Here is a 21,672-nt window from a genome sequence, read left to right as displayed (position 1 = left end):
AAGACAGCCTAAGAGACCTCTGGGACAACATTAAACGCAACAACATTCGCATTATATGAGTCCCACAAGGAGAAGAGAGAGAGAAAGAACCAGAGAAAATATCTGAAGAGATTAGAGTCGAAAACTTCCCTAACATGGGAAAGGAAAGAGCCACCCAAGTCCAGGAAGCGCAGCGAGTCCCATACAGGATAAACCCAAGGAGAAACATGCCGAGACACACAGTAATCAAATTGGCAAAAATTAAAGACAAAGAAAAATTATTGAAAGCAGAAAAGGAAAAATGACAAACAACATACAAGGGAACTCCCATAGAGTTAACAGCTGATTTCCCAGCAGAAACTCTACAAGCCAGAAGGGAGTGATGTACTTATGTATATCATGATATACATAATATACTTAAAGTGATGAAAGGGAAGAACCTATAACCAAGATTACTCTACCCAGCAAGGATCTCATTCAGATTCGATGGAGAAATCAAAAGCTTTACAGACAAGCAAAAGCTAAGAGAATTCAGCACTACCAAACCAGCTCTACAACAAATGCTAAAGGAACTTCTCTAAGTGGGAAACACAAGAGAAGAAAAGGACCTACACAAACAAACCCAAAACAATTAAGAAAATGGTCACAGGAACACACATATTGATAATTACCTTAAACGTGAATGGATTAAATGCTCCAACCAAAAGACACAGGCTTGCTGAATGGATACAAAAACAAACCCATATATATTCTGTCTACAAGAGACCCACTTCAGATCTAGGGACACATAAAGACTGAAAATGAGGGTATGGAAAAAGATATTCCAGGCAAATGGAAATCAAAAGAAAGCTGGAGTAGCAATACTCATATCAGATAAAATAGAATTTAAAATAAAGAATGTTACAAGAGACAAGGAAGGACACTACATACTGATAAAGGAATCAAGCCAAGAAGAAGATATAACAATTACAAATATATATGCAGCCAACATAGGAGCACCTCAATACATAAGGCAACTGCTAACAGCTATAAAAGAGGAAATCAACAGTAACACAATAAGAGTGTGGGACTTTAACACCTCACTTACACAATGGACAGATCATCCAAAATGAAAACAAATAAGGAAACACATGCTTTAAATGACACAATAGACCAGATAGATTTAATTGACATTTATAGGACATTCCATCCGAAAACAGCAGATTACACTTTCTTCTCAAGTGCGCATGGAACATTCTCCAGGATAGATCACATCTTGGGTCACTAATCAAGCCTCAGTAAATTTAAGAAAATTGAAATCATATCAAGCATCTTTTCTGACCACAATGCTATGAGATTAGAAACCAATTACAGGGAAAAAACCACAAAAAACACAAACACATGGAGGCTAAACAATACGTTGCTAAATAACCAAGAGATCACTGAAGAAATCGAAGAGGAAATCAAAAAATACCTAGAGACAAATGACAATGAAAACACGATGATCCAAAACCTATGGGATGCAGCAAAAGCAGTTCTAAGAGGGAAGTTTATAGCTATACAAGCCTACCTCAAGAAACAAGAAAAATCTCAAATAAACAATCTAACATTATACCTAAAGGAACTAGAGAAAGAAGAACAAACAAAACCCAAAGTTAGCAGAAGGAAAGAAATCATAAAGATCAGAGCAGAAATAAATGAAATAGAAACAAAGAAAACAATAGCAAAGATCAATAAACCTAAAAGCTGGTTCTTTGAGAAGATAAACAAAATTGATATCCCATTAGCCAGACTCATCAAGAAGAAGAGGGAGAGGACTCAAATCAATAAAATGAGAAATGAAAAAGGAGAAAGCTCAGGAACAAGACAAGGATGTCCACTCTCACCACTATTATTATTCAACATAGCTTTGGAAGTCCTAGCTATGGCAATTAGAGAAGAAAAAGAAATAAAAGGAATCCAAATTGGAAAAGAAGAAGTAAAACTGTCACTGCAGATGACATGATACTATACATAGAGAATCCTAAAGATGCCACCAGAAAACTACTAGAGCTAATCAATGAATCTGGTAAAGCTGCAGGATACAAAATTAGTGCACAGAAGTCTCTTGCATTCCTATACATTAATGATGAAAAATCTGAAAGAGAAATTAAGGAAACACTCCCATTTACCTTTGCCACAAAAAGAATAAAATACCTAGGAATAAACCTACCTAGGGAGACAAAAGACCTGTATGCAGAAAACTATAAGACACTGATGAAAGAAATTAAAGATGATACCAACAGATGGAGAGATATACCATGTTCTTGGATTGGAAGAATCAATATTGTGAAAATGACTATATTACCCAAAGCAATCTACAGGTTCAATGCAATCCTTATCAAATTACCAACAGCATTTTTTACGGAACTAGAACAAAAAGTCTTAAAATTTGTATGCAGACACAAAAGACCCCAATTAGCCGAAGCAGTCTTGAGGGAAAAAAACAGAGCTGGAGGAATCAGACTCCCTGACTTCAGACTATACTACAAAGCTACAGTAATCAAGACAATATGGTACTGGCACAAAAACAGAAACATAGATCAATGGAACAAGATAGAAAGCCCAGAGATAAACCCACACACCTATGGTCAACTAATCTATGATAAAGGAGGCAAGGATATACAATGGAGAAAGGACAGTCTCTTCAAGAAGTGGTACTGGGAAAACTGGACAGCTACATATGAAAGAATGAAATTAGAACACTCCCTAACACCATACACAAAAATAAACTCAAAATGGATTAGAGACCTAAATATAAGAGTGGACACTATAAAACTCTTAGAGGAAAACATAGGAAGAATATTCTTTGACATAAATCACAGCAAGATCTTTTTTGATCCACCTCCTAGAGTAATGGAAATAAAAATAAACAAATGGGACCTAATGAAACTTCAAACCTTTTGCACAGCAAAGGAAACCATAAACAAGACGAAAAGGCAACCCTCAGAATGGGAGAAAGTATTTGCAAACGAATCAACAGACAAAGGATTAATCTCCAAAATATACAAAAAGCTCATGCAGCTCAATATCAAAAAAACAAACAACCCAATCCAAAAATGGCCAGAAGACCTAAATAGACATTTCTCCAAAGAAGACACACAGATGGCCAAGAAGCACATGAAAAGCTGCTCAACATCACTAATTGTTAGAGAAATGCAAATCAAAACTACAATGAGGTATCACCTCACACCAGTTAGAATGGGCATCATCAGAGAATCTACAAACAACAAATGCTGGAGAGGGTGTGGAGAAAAGGGAACCCTGTTGCACTGTTGGTGGGAATGTAAATTGATACAGCCACTATGGAGAACAGTATGGAGGTTCCTTAAAAAACTAAAAATAGAATTACCATATGATCCTGTAATCCCACTACTGGGCATATACCCAGAGAAAACCATAATTCAAAAAGACATATGCACCCCAATGTTCATTGCAGCACTATTTACAATAGCCAGGACATGGAAGCAACCTAAATGCCCATCAACAGACGAATGGATAAAGAAGATGTGGTACATTTATACAATGGAATATTACTCAGCCATAAAAAGGAACGAAATTGGGTCATTTGTTGAGACGTGGATGGATCTAGAGACTGTCATACAGAGTGAAGTAAGTCAGAAAGAGAAAAACAAATATCTTATATTAATGCATGTTACGTCAACCTAGAAAAATGGTACAGATGAACTGGTCTGCAGGGCAGAAGTTGAGACACAGATGTATAGAACAAAGAAACCAAGGGGGGAAAGCTGTGGTGGGTGGGGATGGTGGTGTGATGAATTGAGCGATTGATATGTATACACTGATGTGTATAAAATTGATGACTAATAAGAATCTGCTGTATAAAAAAATAAATAAAATTAAATTAAAAAGTTAAAAAAGAAAAAAAATTCTGTTAACAAAGAAAAAGCTTTAAGCTTGTTTAGAAGCATCTTTATGCCAAAAATCATACTCAGTAGCTTCCCTCAGAAACCAGCTTCCATGTCAACTTGCTCAATTCTTTCAGTGGTACCATCTTTCTTTGAATCACTCAGACCTAAACCCTTGAGTCACTGAGACTCTATTTTCCCCCCAACATCTGATTAAGTCATTACATTGTAATTAATTTTAAATAGACAATATCTACTCACATCTAGTCCTTTCTTTCAATTCCCATTAATACTAACCAGGCCAGACCCACATCACCAGATTTATCAGCTTTTGCATCTTCCTTCTAATAGATGTCCCTGCACTCAGTCTTACCTTACTCATTTACTTACTCATTTACCTACTACACTAAATATTGAAGTTCAAACAATAAAGACATGGTCCCTATTGCTAAGAATATCACCATATATTGAAGACTGTATATACTGTAGTACAGTAATTCATTTGACTTTAAGGTAAGTTATCTCCACCCAATCTACACAATATTACTCATTATTCAAGCCAGACCTATCATTAGCAAGTCATTTAGCTGTTCTGAAGTTTATTTTCTCCTCTGTGAATACACAATTATTAAACCTTACAACTTTCCAAAGTTGTTGTGAGGCTTAATAATAGTTTACATGAGTGTACTTTATAAATTTTTGTTAAAGCATTATACAGACATAAGGCAGAATTACTGAGTGGTACAATAAGTGACAAAGACTAAGAAAGGACCAAGAAGGGAATGATTAATTTACCAAGTTAATTCCCTAACCTATCACTTGGGCCATGTGGCTCCTCCACTTAAAAATATTTGATAGCACCCATTCTTTAGGAAAAAAATCCCCAACCCTGATATTTAAATCATCTACAATTTGACCCAATTATTCATTCCACAGAAATGTTTTGATCTCCTATGAGATAGCCTTGCAACTCCAAAATTTCACTTATCTAAATTATCTGTCTAGCAAAACTGATTGCTCAGAGCAATCTGCAATATTCTGCAAAAACATTGTTTTTGCTTCCCTGTTCAATAGCTCAAAAGTTCCCTGCCTTGAAGGTTCAACTCAAATTGCCAATTCTGCTACCAAAGTTCAAGATGAAGTGTATCTTTCCCCAACACTAACTTTCTAATACCAGTTCTTTAACAATGCATAGTTATCTCATAGTATTTCCTCTACTGCTACCATAAATAGGTAAAAATTAATGTTATTTAACTTTTTTCCTAATATTACAATGGTCTAGTTATAGTGTTGTCAAATAGAACTACTGGACAATTCAAGTCTAGCACAACCTTACCTCTCCCCAGCTCAACCCACTGACCACTCTCTAGCATTTGTCATTGTTGACCACTCCTTTTCTCAAAACTCTCCCCCCTTCCTTAATTTCCAAGCTATTTTCTCTCCTTTCTCTCCTTTCCTCTTTCTGCCTGGCCCCCTTCCCCTTCTTCTCCCTTAAGATAGTTATTTCCCAAGGTTGCAGCCTAGAATCTCTTTTGTCCCCATGCAACATGTTTTCCATGAATGATTCCAATGACTTGATTTTTACGCATTCTATGCACTGACAACTCCCCAAATTAGTTTCCCACCTTAACCTCTCCTGAACTCCAGCCACTTAGGGCCATCCCAATCACTCTCCTGGTACACTCATTCTTATTATCCCAGAAAAAACAGCACATCCTTGGTAAGGGTATTCCTGACTTCCTATGCCAGGCATAACAAAGGGATACTCACTCCATCCGTTTTGTCACTGCATCCTTCTATCACGCAGAAGTGCAGCGGGCAGCCATAGAGCTCCATGTGTTCCTAGGGACCTGTACTTCCATCTTCCTGAGTGAGGAGGTAGAAAGACCCCTCACTCACCTTTCCCCTAAACCTCAACACTTACAGCCCAACCACCAGTCTGCATAAAAGATCTGTGAGCTTCACACTTGGCTCTTACCTCTGCCTAGAAAGCTACCTTTAGGACTCTGTTTAAAAGTCACTTCGTCAGGGGCTTCCCTGGTGGCGCAGTGGTTGAGAGTCCACCTGACGATGCAGGGGACGCGGGTTTGTGCCCCGGTCCGGGAAGATCCCACATGCCACGGAGTGGCTGGGCCCATGAGCCATGGCCACTGAGCCTGCGTGTCTGGAGCCTGTGCTCCGCAACGGGAGAGGCCACAACAGTGAGAGGCCCGCGTACCGCAAAAAAAAAAAGTCACTTCATCAGAAGACCTCCATGATATTCCTAGAAAATAGCAACACCTATCTCCAATTCTGGTACTCTTTATCCTCCTTACCCTGCTTTATTTTTCATCACAACAATCATGACACAGCACAGTATATATATATGTATATTTTTTGTCCTTTTCCAATGGAATGTTAATTCCACTAGAGTAGGAACTTTGTCTATTCTGTTCACTGTCGAATCCTTTAAGATTAAACAGAGCCTGGCACATGGTAGACACTCAACAAACACTGAATGAATGAATGAATAAATGCATGAATGAAAAAAAGGCTCAGTCAGTATTATAACCCTAATACCTAGCAAAGAATTTATTATACATATGTAGTTCGTTGAGTTCCTCTGTTTATTAAAGGAATTAGTTTCAATTCTCCTATGACAAAACAAGTCTTGCTCATCTTTGTATTTTCCAAAATTTAACATTCTGCATGCTTAAAATATATATGCAAAGAACTAATATGGGCTAGAACCATGAAATCTGAGTTCTAAACCTATTCTAAACCTAAGTCGATCAGTATTTCCTAAGTAAACTTGAATAAATATTTTGAATTTAGTTTTCTTATTTGCTCATGACATCTGTTACAGTACTAAAATTCTGTTATACTAACAACTCAACATAGAAAATTATCTCAATCCTAAGAACATCCTTAGCTGTAATTTAAAGCATATTTGTATTTTCTTCCACTATTAGTCTTTGGCCATTATATGCCCGAAGTCCATTGCTAGAAATTCTCCCATGCTTTTTCTTAAATAATTCTGTCCTTCATAAGTGACACTGTTACAAATTCACTACTGGTTTTTGGTAATGGAGCATAAATTATATTTATTCTGGTACTAGTGGTCCCTTGCCAGGTTTAAACCAACCTCTTTCATCAAGATCTTCACATACAAAGGAAGTTCAAAATCAATCAATGTGATGTCAGTTGTAACTAATGTGAGACTGCTGGTGAAGTCTGTATTTATAAAATAAGAAAAAAGTTAACTGTCCACTAAAAGAATTAAACCGATGACCTTGGCATTTGACCTCATTAACATGTTCCTCTATATCTGACCTAACCATCCATAGTTACCTGAAAAGGTTATGAAATAACAGCTCAACAGAAACCATGTTATCACATCACTATCATTCCAGGCTAGGTATGATAGTTGGTTATATGAGGCAGCTCACGTACACAAATATTTCAGTGTATGATGCTTAATCTTATGACCTGTTTACATAATTTCGAGTTTCAGTTTGAAATAAGAGCTTACATTACCTGCAATTTCGTTTTGACCAATTCTTTACACAGATACATGAGCCTACATTCTATAATGAATCATGACCAGGAATTGAATTAAGACATAAGAACTGTATAACAAATACCTTCTTTCCTTCTGAAGTTCTATTCTAACAAATCATTCATTAGTAAATTATGTTGATCAAGCCACAGGCAAGACTGCTAATGATAACATGGAAATGTCACCCTCGGTGACTCATAATATCTACCACATATAAAAATGCAGTCAGCAACTCCTCTCCGTGTGTCAGCAACTATGTGGTGCCAAAATGCCAAAACATTCACCCTGGATAGAAAAATCAAAATTAGTTACAGGAGAACAAAACTTTGGGTTAAATAAAATACATCATGGATTGCACATTTTTCAAAGTATACATTATTTTAGGTAATGTATGTAAAAACTTTAAAGGGATGCTTAAAAGGCTAGGTGTAATACAGATCAGTTTACAACATAAAAACATTAGCCTTACATTCAGTGACATGAATAACAGAGGATCTGTATTTGAATCCTAACATGGCCCACTGACTAGCTTATGTGACTTAGAAAAATTACTAACCCCTTTAGAGCCTCAGTTTCTTCATCTCTAAAAACAGAGTAATATCTACTTCACAGTACTATGGAGGGAATTAAATGAGAAAGTGTGTGAGACGTCAATCCCCGGTGAGGGCACATAGTAAGACTGCAAAAAATAATGTTTTTTCTCTACACAAATACAGTAACCCGAATAGGGAAAGTGCAGATTTTAGAAATCTAGGGGGAAAAGGAAAATCCAGAAGGGACATATTGTCTGTTTTGCTTCTATGACCCGACAGGTTTTAACTGTCTTTTACCTAGTTTACAAAACTCTATGCTAACTTGTTCCATTGGCTAACCATCTCTATTTCTATGGTTCTCAACCTAAGTTGGGCATTGAAATCACCTAGGAGACTTTAAAAAGTACTGATGTCTGTGTCTCACCCTCTAAGATTCTAATTCAATTGAACAGCCTGAGCACTGGGATTTTTCAGCACACCCCAGATAACTCTAATGTTCAGTTGGTTGCCCCTCCCTCCAATATCCATAATTCTGTCAAGATAATTTTCCTAAACCACACTCTGAACAGGTTGTTTCCCTACTCAAAAAAAAAGAAAAAAAAATTCAATGGTTTGACATTACATTAAAAACAAAAATCCCAAACTGTAAAAAATAGTATTCAAGGCTCTGTATAATCTGATTCTAACATCATGGGTGAGAGGCAATACAGGAAAAAGATTAAAGCTTAGCCTCTGGAGACAAAATGTATCCCAGTTCTGCCACTTACTAGTTGTGTGACCCTGAGCGACTTTCTTAACTCTCTGTGTCCTCATCTATTTACTACTGAGATAGTAAATTATATTCTCTCATAGGGTTATGTGAAGATTACATGAGTTTATCTAAAAAGTACTTAGAACGGCTCTGGCACGTTATAGAAATTTTAAAAATGTTAGTTGTTATTCATTTCCTCTAGCTTTATTTTCTACTAATGCCCCTAAAGCAGCGAGCAATATTGTCTCTGAGACCTAAAATATGCTCCAAACATGGTGTAGTCATAAACCTGGCGAGGTACTATGTGTATAGATATGTTCAATGATGGTAGGCTAGTTTTTTAGACTCAATATATGTTCGGCTAAAATTAAATTTCACGTGTGTGTGTGGGTATACACGTACATACACAGATACAAATATAAATTCATATACATATATGTAAATTCATTCCCTCTCTCAAGCTCTTTCTTGCTCCATTGCTGTTGTTTTCACCATATTAAACTTAACGTGACTTCTGAAGTAGTCACAAGTTAATGAAAACCTACTGAGGTGAGGTCTGGATAAATATCCCTTCATTGCTCTATTCTCACTAGACAGTTGGACAGGTAGAGATTTTCTTGAACTTTTAATCAAATTTTATCTTTATGTATCTCCAACATGCTGAAATTCTAATCCTTCACATATCTTTCTGAGGTTTTGTGGGACTCTCATTTTATTTTTTTAAAAAGCAGGAAGAAATTTAAGATTCTTAATGCACATAATTTTAATTAAGAGTTAAAGGTAGAGCTATGGATGTCTTGGCTTTTACTATATCCTGCTTATAAGAAGCATCTGCATGTCTTAAAACTTAGGCGAAACAGCAAATGATAATGCTTATGAAAAACCTTAAAACCATACTTTTAAAATCTGAATGACTGCAATGTTATGGATATCGAAAGAAATAATAAATCTTTAAAGCCAAGTTTCCACCTTAAGTCTAATTTAGCAAAACAAATAACTTTCTATTGGGTAAATGACATAATCTATTTACTTGGGAGTGAGCCACCTTAACAGACTTCTGATTTTTAAACTGTGGGCATGTCACAGCTGACAAAGATCTTTCTTAATATAGATGAACTGTCCAACAAGGCTGCTGTTCTTTTGATGTTTTTGGTCCCCCCTCAGCCATCACCTCAGCCAACCTTCACACAGGGAACACAAAGCCAAAAAGAACGTAACCAACTCTTTTTACAAACGGGAACTGAGTTACTTACCAGTGAAGTAACTAACACCCTCCCTGAACCCATCACTAGAGACGGATGGATGGGAAGCAAGCTTCAAGCAGACAGAGAGTACAGTACCACAGATGGAGGAAAGGCCAGGGGGCCAGAGTAGGAGGAAGACCTGGGAGCCATCTTTCTGGGCCTTTTTCTCTCTCTAATACTGAACAGATCACTCTCCACTCTGTCCTTACTACCACGGCAGAACACGATTTAATACCAACCAGAGGCATTAAACAAAGTTTTAATCACTTTTGTTTCTAAATTGTTTTTAAATCAGTTGCAGTATGCACACAACAAGTGCAGGCAAAGACCCTGACTACTACCTCCCACTGTTCTTTCCCCCAAATGAGCTAACTGATTACAACTAGGGAGGCAGCTTGTCGAAAAGAATTATGCCCAAAGCAGAAATACAGAAAAATTCCCTAAGAAACAGAATATATGAGTGGAAGGAGCAAATGAGGAATAATGAAACAATGATTTTAACAAGAGATTCTTCACCCTAAGACATGTATTCCCTAGACAGACCAAAAAGTCCCTGGGTTCTTACCTTTCTATCTAGGACAGTATCAGATATTACTAGGAGAATATTATTTCCAAGAAAGTACAAGCTCACAAACAAAAAAAATTAATATCCTACGAAGCCCAAGTGCTGAGAGGGAAAACTGAACAATCTCAGTAGAAGGAAAGAAAATTAGTAAACAAAAGCCATCAAAAACTTAAAATAACCACAATAAATATGTTCCAAATGATACTGGAGGATATTGTAAAAATTTGAAGCATGACCAAGCAATCACAAAAAAACAGCTAGTAATACTGGGTATAAAAATATTACGGTGAAATAAAGTATACAGCAGATTTGAACAGCAAAACAAATATGATACAATAATAAATTAGTGAGTAAGAAGACTGGTAAAGGAATTCAACAAAAAGGCACAAAGAAAGGAAAAGATGGAAAATATAGAAGTTAAGAGAGATTGAAGAAGCAAAAGTTCTATTATATTCACAAAATAGGAGACCCAGAGAATTTTTTAAATAAAAAATATTAAATCTTAAATAATTTTGAAACCTCCACAAAATGGATAAATTTCTAGAAAAATATAAAAGGCTTTAAAGACTCCTCCACCTCTCACCCCTAACATACCTACACAAAACCACAGGCTCAGCTGTATAAGGATTGAAAAGAAAAAAAATGACTATTATTTGCAGATGATATGAATCAGATAAAATAATAAATCTAATAAAACAAAATACATAAGCATTCAACCAATATTTTTTAAATATAAAAATGAAAAAAGAAACAAAAACAAACAAAACAACTCCTTGATATAGATCATGTCTGAATGCTAAGTACAATTATGAAATAGGCAAATTTTATCTCGATCATCACTCCCTCATTCCTAAAGGCTCTATCATAATTCTTCTTTCCACCCTCAACTCCCCCTGCATCTCCAACACACCCAATCAACTACTGGGTCCCTCTTTTCACATCACATAGCTGCCAATTATTTGCCTTTAAAGTGTTAGTTACTGAATGTTTAAATGAGCAATTCTCAAACTTTTGGGTCTCCAGACCCCTTTCCGCTCCTAGAAATTACCAAAGACTCCAAAGAGTTGTTGTTTATGTGGATTATATTTATTGATATTTGCTGAATTCTAAATTAAAAGTGAGAAATTCACTATCTTTGCCAGGTGATCACAGTCAACATCAAAAGTGATAAGTCATGTTGATAGTGTATACTTTTCCATAATGATGTGATGATGGCATTTTACCTTTGTGGTCTCCTCCCCAAAACCCAGTCTAATTATGAGAAAAACAACAGACAAATTCCATTTGAGGGACACTGCAAAATATCCGACCAGAACTCCTCAAAACTGTCAAGGTCATCAAAACCAAGGAAAGTCTTAAGAAATTATAACTGCCCTAAAACTCTTAGAGGAAAAACATAGGCAGAACACTCTTCGACATAAATTGCAGCAAGCTCTTTTTTGACCCACCTACTAGAGTACTGAAAACAAACATAAACAAATGGGACCTAATGAACCACAGAAGCTTTTGCACAGCAAAGGAAACCATGACGCAAAGACAACCCTCAGAGTGGGAGATGATATTCGCAACAAAGCAACTGACAAAGGATTAATCTCCAAAATATAAAAGCAGCTCATGCAGCTCAATATCAAAAAATGGGCAGAAGACCTAAATAGACATTTCTCCAAAGAAGACATACAGATGGCCAACAAACACATAAAAAGATGCTCACTAATTATTAGAGAAATTCAAATCAAAACTACAATGAGGTATCACCTCACACCAGTTAGAATGGGCATCATCAGAAAATCTACAAACAACAAATGCTGGAGAGGGTGTGGAGAAAAGGGAACCCTCATGCACTGTTGGTGGGAATGTAAATTGATACAGCCACTATGGAGAACAGTATGGAGGTTCCTGAAAAAACTAAAAATAGAACTACCACATGACCCAGCAATCCCACTACTGGGCATATACCCAGAGATAACCATAATTCAAAAAGACACATGCACCCCAATGTTCATAGCAGCACTATTTACAATAGCCAGGACATGGAAGCAACTTAAATGTCCATCAACAGAGAAATGGATAAAGAATATGTGGTACATATATACAATGGAATATTACTCAGCCATAAAAAGGAACGAAATTGGGTCATTTGTAGAGATGCAGATGGACCTAAAGAGTGTCATACAGAGTGAAGTAAGTCAGAAAGAGAAAAAAATATATCGTATATTAGTGGAATCTAGAAAAATGGTATAGATGATCTTATTTGCAAAGCAAAAATAGAGACACAGATGTAGAGAACAAATATATGGATACCAAGGGGGAAGGGGGTGGTGGGAGGAATTGGGAGATTGGGATTGACACATATACACTGTTGATACTATGTATAAAATAGACAACTAATGAGAACATATTGTATAGCACAGGGAACTCTACTTAATGCACTGTGGTGACTTAAATTGGAAGAAAATCCAAAAAAGAGGGGATGTATGTATATGTATAGCTGATTCATTTTGCTGTACAGCAGAAACTAACACAACACACTAAAGCAACTATACTCCAATAAAAATTAATTTAAAAAAATAAAGTAACATTAATAGTAGGTTTTTTGTAGATTATTTTATCATGTGAGGAAGTTCACCTCTATTCCTATTTTTCCGAGAATTTCTGTTGTGAATAAATGTTGAATTTTATCATTTAAAAAAAAAAGATAGAAAGAAATTATAACTGCCAAGGGGGCCTTAAGGAGATGTGATGACTAAATGTAAAGTGCTACCCTGATGGGATTCTGGAATAGAAAAAGCACATTAGGTAAAAACTAAGGAAATCTGACACAAAGTATGGACTTCAGTTAATAATGTATCAATATGGATTCATTAATTGTATCAAATGTACCATACTAATATGTTAATAATAGGGGAAAGTGAGTACAAGCTACACAGAACTCTGTACTATGTTCAGAATTTTTCTGTAAACCTAAAAATTGATCACAATATTTCTGTAAAACTCTTCCAAAAAATGAAGTTTATTTAAATTAAAAAAAAAAAACACTGCTTAGGAAAAAATTAAACTAAGAAAATTTGAAAACACAAGAATATACAAGCATACACTCCATTAGCCAGCAGAGCAATGGCATAATCACACCTCATACAGTCTTGGGAAAAGTGCACTGTACGTTCACTAGAGAATGAGAAACAAAGCAAATAACATCAAATACCACGATATTACTACGAAAATAATTTTGACCTCACAGATTCTCTGAAAAGATTTTGAGTTCCATAGTCCTGGAAACACACTCCAAAAATCTCCAAGCATAATGGAATACAAAAGATTTCTCGCTTGGAATTCTACTGATATACTGTGTAGACCACTGGCTATTTCTTTTACTATTTCAAAGCTAACCCTTTCTCTAATTTAGCTCCCCAAACTTATTGAAGAGTCCCATTATATACCTTCAAAATATTTACATTATATTATTCAAGCCTCTAATAGAATTAAGAACAACTTTTAACAGGTACAAAAAAAAAAAACATACAATAAGAATCTAAGTGCTCAAACAATAGGAAATACTGAGCGATATTTTCCCACTTGGGAAGTTCAAACATTACAAATATTTAAGTACTGCTGTTAATTTATACTCCTACTGAATTAACAGATCTAAGCAACGATCATCAATGGCCGCTATTATCACAAGAAGAGAGGCAATCAGACATTATGTGCCTCCTGATGGTAATACAGAACACCATCAATGAAGTATTCTTGTCATGAAAAATTGAACCTGAATCTGAGCAAGTCTCAGATTAGAACTGTCTACTGACCAATTTGCAAGAAATATAAGTAACTGAAGAATACATTAAACAATCATCATGGGGGCAAATCCAGATTGTGGGAAACGCTATAGGACAAACTTATTTTGGACAAACAAAATACCTTATTTCCTCAATAAACTGAAAAAGGAAAATTGAAAAGGAAAAATCAAAAACAGATACAGGAGAGACTTAAAAGATTAAAAAAGACTTAAGTGGCTTAGGAACCAAGTCCAACACAAAGACAATAAAAAGAAATTTACAAGACAATTAGGGGCGTTTAAGCAATGACTAGTTGACTATATTAACGAATTCCTCATTTTTAGAGTAATAATGAAATTTGTGGTTAAAGTTTTAATGAAAAGTCTTTATATTTTAGAGATATATACTGAAATACTTATGAAGAAAATGATGTATATGGGATTTTCTCAAAAAAGTATGGGGTGGGAAGGCAGGAGTATACATGAAACAAGATTGACCAGAGTTGATAATGCTGAAGATGGGTGATGGGTACATGAGAATTCATTATACTAGTTCATCTTATTTATAAAAATATATTTGAAATTTTATATAATAAAGACTTCAATAAAGATATCTATTAATATTCTTGAATGTGTAATTAATGTAAACTGCTACAGTTAGAAAGCAGCTATTAGGAAGATGAAGTTATTTTAATATAAAAGACAATAAGTATGTAGGTAATAAATTGGTAACTAAAATTTCTAGTTATTTTATTATTTTACATAAGAAGATCTCTGCAACCTAAGAATTTACATAATTTAGGGCCTTAATCTAACCGGCAACTCCCCAGGTGAGTTGCCCCAGAAGACTACCCAATTTTGGATTATATGGCAATAGGACCCACTTCTCTAGACTGGGATGCACCAGAGGTTAGTACAATGACTGTGGTAGGCAGAATAATGGCCTCCCAAAGATGTCCACATCCCAATCCCTGGAACCTGTGAATATTACCTTACTTGATACAAGGGACTCTGCAGATGTGATTAAGTTAAAAATCTTGAGACAGGGCAGTTATTCCGGATTATCTGAGTGGGCCCAAAGTAATCACAAGGGTCCTTATAAGAAGGAAACAAGGGGCTTCCCTGGTGGCGCAGTGGTTGAGAGTCCGCCTGCCGATGCAGGGGACACGGGTTCATGCCCCGGTCCGGGAAGATCCCACATGCCACGGAACGGTTGGGCCCATGAGCCATGGCCGCTGAGCCTGCGCGTCTGGAGCCTGTGCTCCGCAACGGGAGAGGCCACAACAGTGAGAGGTCTGCGTACCGCAAAAAGAAAAAGAAAAAAAAAGAAGGAAACAAGAAGATGAGTGAGCAGTAGATGTGACAACAAAAGCCAGAGGTTGAAGTAATAGGAGGAAGTAACCATGAGCCAATGAAAGATTACAACCTCTAGACACTGATAAAAAGGAATGAATTCTCCCATAAGAGCCTCCAGAATGAACACAACACCTTGCTTTTAGACTTCTGATATCCAGAACTCTAAGATAATAAATTTCTGTTGTTTTAAGCCACTAAATTTGTGGTAACTTGTAGCAACAAGGAAACTAGCATAATGACCAATGGTAAAATTTAATAGAAAAGTCTATCTTAGTTCAAGTATAATGACTTGAGCTGCCTTTTGAGAAACTGAGTTACCTATAAACTACATGTGTTCATGCTGAGGCTGGATGACCTGCTGTCAGGGGATACTGTAGGTAGAATCCTTACATTAGGCAGATTGTTAGACTAAATGATCTCTAAGTTTCCCACAAAGACTAAGGGAAAAAGTAGCCACAGGACTCAGAGGTTTGCAAAAGGCTCTGCTGGTAGCAAAATCTTTGTTAAAGATGAAAAGGTCTCTACTAGGCAATCCTGAAGTATACAGCATTAGTCAAACGCTTAGCAGGCAGGTCTCAAAGGATATTCAAATGTTAGATAAGCATATGTACCAAATTTGTTGACCCATCTGTAATAGATGAGATAAGAAACTTCACAGCCCTTCTCCATCCATTCCCACTTTAGGGTGGGGAAGGGGTATCTAATAAGAACAACCAAGTGCCATTGTGCAAGAATACTTTAAGAGGATTAGTAATTGGCATATAGATAATTTATCATTGAACTTGAATGCATAAATGTCTTAAAGGTCAGTTATTGAGAAACTGTACACCAAAAATACTGTCCTTATAAATATGCTATCACTAAAAACATATAATATACTAAGTTAATAATGATAATGATGAAGCTAAACTAATAGTACAGTTAACCCTTGAACAATGAGGGTCTGAACTGTACAGGTCCACTTATAGGCGGATTTTTTTCAATAGTAAATACTACAGTGCTACATACAGATCAGTGGCTGGTTGAATTGAGGATACCAAGGAACCATGGCTCCGCATCGAGGGTCAGAGACTATCCTACCCCACTCCCACTAATCATTCAAGGGTCAACTATATTTAAACAAGAGAATAAAAATAGCAACATTTAAAATCTGTGACCCGCTGAAAAAATAATACTTGATGTTACCAAAAATTAGGCAATTCCATTCATTTACATGCCTATATACACAAGCTGTATGATGTTGTCAAATGGTATATATAGTAGCATACTATATATACTCCTTAGAGTATATATAGTAGTATACTCCTTAGAATATGATTTAAAGCTCTCAGTAAACTCTAATAACATACCAATTTTACTTGACGAGCACTAAATCACAGTAATTATGAAAAATTCACCTAGTAAGTAAGTAGAAATCAAAGTTTCAGGAAGTCGGGTCATCTCTAGGCCCATCAAGAAGATACTCATTTACTACATTCTGAGAATTACTGAACTAAATCACCTTTGCAGTTCCTTCCATTTCAGAAAGCATCTGATTCGAAGTACCCAATTAAAATTATAATCTTAAACAAGAGTTCCTCAGTTAAGAGTCCCTTATAATACTATAAAGATTTACACATATTTTTAAAATTTTTATTCTCTTCTAAAATGTCAGTTATATAATCAATTTTTAATACAACAGAAGATTTTGACCTCTAATAGACCTCATAAAGTAGTTTCCTCTGGTAACAGAAATAATTTATAAGATATTCAAAAGATATGACTTTCCTTAAGGTAAGGAACATATTCAAATTTTTTTTTAATCTAAAGGTATATTTCACTTATTTAGTTTACCTCAATCTATCAATAAAAATTTGACCCCTACACTTAAAGGATTTCTTAGTGGTTAATTTCCAAAGTGATATGAGTTCTGGACTTTTACATAGTTTTTTAAGACATATATTAAATGTACACTTGTGTTCTCAAGTATATAAGTACAGTATAAAAATGCAATTCATATTTTTCAGTATTTATTACCTAAGACAAACAATACTACCACAAAAATAGAACTAAACACAACTGGAATAATAAATGAGCAAATGGATTTTTTTAAAAATAGAAAGCATAATCTCATATAAAAGAAGAAAACTGAATAAATGGACACTAAAGTCACTTGAGTCCAAGCTTCCACTACCTCACACCAAGACTACGATAGTAGTTTCTTAATTAATATCTTTCTCTCTCACTCCTCTAAATCACCTTATATCCTGCTTCCAGATTCATCTTGTCCACTTTTATAAAAATATTCAATGACATACCACTGTCTACAGAATCAACTTCAAAATCCCTGGTCTGGCACTCAAAGCCTTCCCTAAGTTTGGTCTCTGTCTGCCATGTTGATCATTATTCTTGTAAACAACATTCCCTTCCGATCTACCTTCATCAATTTTTCTACTCATTTTCCCCTGAATAAACCCTGAACAATTAATTTCCTGTTTAGCCTTGCCTCTTGCCATCCTCCCTTCTTAGAATGCTCTCCTTGCTCATTCTCAATCTTATGATCCCTATTACCTATGCTATTCAGAGTTTGTGTTCTCTTAAGAAAGCTTCTCTAACTACCCCAGTGTATAACAACCGCCCAATTGTCACAACTTGTATAACTATGCCTTGCTTATGTTCCTCATTTAACACTTAGTAAATGCTATTATTGCCTTATCTATCCATCCCTCTATCTAGTCTTCTCAAAAATAAACATAATTCAGACAGACCACATTGTATATCTCTTAGCATCCCCTTCACTGGGCATAGTACTCTGCACAAAGACTGCATTCAAAAAAAGCTTACTAATAATATTCTAAAAACTAGTGCATGCAATCAGATTTTTTACAACACTGCTACCTCATAATGACATACTGCTTTATATTTTCAAAGAACTTTCTGGTTTCACTAGATCATATTGTCCCTCTCAAGTAGGAAGGATGAGTATTCTTGCTTATATATTTTTTATTGAAGTAGAATATCTGCCTCAATATCTTAGGTAGCAAAAATGATATTCAGAGAAAGTGTAAAGCCAAAATTACCCAACAGTGTCGGGCTTTTTTTTAATGTGTTTTATTGCTTCTCCTGCCTCTTTAACTTTCTTTTTGGAGAGAAGGCTGAATATTAATAATTATATTAACAATAACAATAGTGGCTTTTATTTATTGGATATTTATAATGTGCACAGATGGTAATAGGCATTTTATAGACATATTATCTCAAATAAAACTCAACAACTATGGGAGGTAGATATTACTATTATCTTTATTTAATAGATGAGGAAAACTGGAAACCCTCAGAATTTAATTAATTATGCAGGTCATACGACTAAGTGACGGAGCTCAGATTTTAACACACAGCCAAATGTCTACGGAGCCCATGTTCTTATCCACCTCTCCTAGATCTAAACAGTAACTAGCTTAGGCCATGCAGTTCAAAGGTGATATTTTATAAATAGATAACTCAAAGGTGGACCTTAAGATTAGTTTCAAATACAGAATATTTCAGTAGTTCAATTTTTGGTATTATTGTCTCTAAAATGAGCTACAATATTTCATGGAAGAAGCTTAATGAACAACAAGAAGAAAACTGCTCTCGCTGCTTTGTTTTTTTTCAACATCTTTATTGGTGTATAATTGCTTTACAATGGTGTGTTAGTTTCTGCTTTATAACAAAGTGAATCAGTTATACATATACATATATCCCCATATCCCCTCCCTCTTATGTCTCCCTCCCACCCTCCCTATCTCACCCCTCTAGGTGGTCACAAAGCACCGAGCTGATCTCCCTGTGCTATGGTCTCACTGCTTTTTAAATAACTTGCTCTAACCTCTCAATATCAACAGAATTTAGAATAAAAAATGATTAAAACTTTATCAATATAGATATTCTGATACAGAATTTAATACTATCTACTTAGATATTTACTCTAAAAGGTAACAATAAATTTTAAGCAATTCTATTCAGAAAGACAGATACATAGTCAACATCTTAGTAGCAAAGGAAAGTATTCAGAGACAGACAGACAGACCTCAGTTCTATCACTTACACTGTGAGCTTTTAGAGAAGACAATTAACCTCCCTGAGCCTATTTCCCTATCTTTAAAAGTGAGGATAAACAAACATCTACCTTTAATGGCTGTTGTGAGGACAGTCTGAAAAAGTATACACTTAGAAAACAGCAGTTGTTATTACTGGTATTTTTACTACCACCAAAAGATTTTAAATATTTTAGCTAAAAAAAACTTAAGAAAGTCCATTAGCATTAAATAAGAAAATATTTATGGTAAAGTAAATATCATGTTCCAAGACAAGGCTTAATCTGAACTTTTTTTTCTGAAGATATAGTGAAAACAAAATAACCTACCATCTGTTTTCCATTTAAAATCGCCGTTACAATAACCTTCTTCATAAACCAATCTACGTCCATGTCCATTTTATTCTCTATTAACAAGTTATCATTTTAAAGTTTAACTTTTCTTTGACCATTAAAGAAACAAGTTTGAACCAGAAATTCAAAAAAGGTTGGGACCAAGTTAACACAAGTAAACAAAACTGCATTTTGCTATCAATCATTAGACTGATCCTACATTTGAGCCTGAACAAAGGACATTCACTAAATTAAAATGCACAAACACCTCAATTTAGTAGTGACTCTCAACTTCATAGTAGTATGAAAGACAGAAAAGTTGGCCTCTGCATTATTCCAATAATGTAAATTTGTCACATAATCTACCATCTAACAAATCATAGAGCTATCACCTGGCTACATTTTACCCACTGGCACCTTTACTTTAGGTAATACAAACATCCCTAACAATCTATAAATCAATATTTAATGGAATCTTTAAAAAAGGAGAATTGAAAATGAAATGATCCTAGAGCAAAATGTTTTCGTACAGTGACAAATCATCATTTAATCCACATTCTACTGGTGAATTTTTATATTTTTTTTAAACTTATTGGATAAGGTACACTACCAGTACCCCTACCCATTTGTTTTAATTTCAGAATACAATTCAATCACAACACAAGGCAGCAATATTTATTAAATCTTTATCTTTTTATATAAAGAATATATGTGGCAACTGCTCTTAATTCTGAATTATTTTAACTGTTTCATTCTATCTACAGCTGCACATGATGTGAGATTTACAGGCATTTAATTTCCTTAACTGTTAACAACCTCTTGATTTCAGTAAGGCAAAAAGTTTCTTGAGGAAAACAAACACAAACTATTACATCAGTATGTCTTACACTATATGGCTGAGAAAGCAAGGGAAAAGAGGTAGGAGATAAGGCAGGAATAGCAGAAAACTGGGTTATGCCTTAACAAGCTTTAAACTATCTGTAATTTTCATATCAACAGAGGAATTAAAGTACTATTTTAAAATACTTTTTTTAAAGTTTGTTTTAAATACATTTTTAAAATAAAATGATGGCTTACATCAAACACTTTCCAGCTGTAGATGATAGTACCTTATTATGCTGTATTTGAACCACTCACCAAAGTTCGGTCAGGTTCTCCATCTGCCAAACCAGCCTCCATAGTGAAAGAAGATAGGTTTACACTTCTCTTTCCATTAATATTTAGTCATCCTGTAAATCCTAGAAGAAGAAAATCATATGTATTAGTTCTGGTATAAAACTGTGATAAGTGGGAAATAAAGCATTAAGTATATAAGGAGAGAGAAATCATTTTAGGCTGAGGTTATTGGGAAATCCAATAATGGAAAAAAAAAAACAAACAGATTTTGCCATGCACCTTGAAGAATGGTAAAAGTTCAGCAAAAATGAAAGAAAATATTCCAAGTGAAGAGGACTAGCAAGAGCAAGGTTAAAGATATGAGACTGTTCAAAATGTGAAAAGATGATTGAACCTACTTATAACTCAGGAAATAAAATTAGATTTTTTTTTCATTATTACATTGGCAAAAACTAAAAAGAGTGCTACCATCCAATGTTGGTGAGAACATAGGAAAATAGATGTTCTCATGCACTTCTGTGATAAGAATATAAATCAGAACAAT

General features: G+C 35.1%; 1 protein-coding gene across 5 annotated transcripts in view; it reads right to left on the bottom strand.

Annotated features, from left to right (window-relative positions):
* OSBPL8 (oxysterol binding protein like 8) overlaps nt 1–21,672 on the bottom strand; it is a 189,643-nt gene that overhangs the window by 108,628 nt on the left and 59,343 nt on the right. For 3 of the 5 annotated variants that reach the window (XM_019952714.3, XM_073788387.1, XM_033866308.2), the window contains one exon: nt 21,150–21,250. In XM_019952714.3, coding sequence (XP_019808273.2) covers nt 21,150–21,191 — 42 coding nt within the window. In that variant the 5' untranslated portion in view covers nt 21,192–21,250. Of the gene's footprint in view, nt 1–7,612; nt 7,690–21,149; nt 21,251–21,672 lie in introns of those variants that run through there. The other 2 variants (XM_019952713.3, XM_019952715.3) reach the window with 2 other exon arrangements.

This window comes from Tursiops truncatus, chromosome 11, assembly GCF_011762595.2.
Source record: "Tursiops truncatus isolate mTurTru1 chromosome 11, mTurTru1.mat.Y, whole genome shotgun sequence".
Lineage (NCBI taxonomy): Eukaryota > Metazoa > Chordata > Mammalia > Artiodactyla > Delphinidae > Tursiops > Tursiops truncatus.
This window is presented reverse-complemented; position numbering and strand designations above follow the sequence as displayed.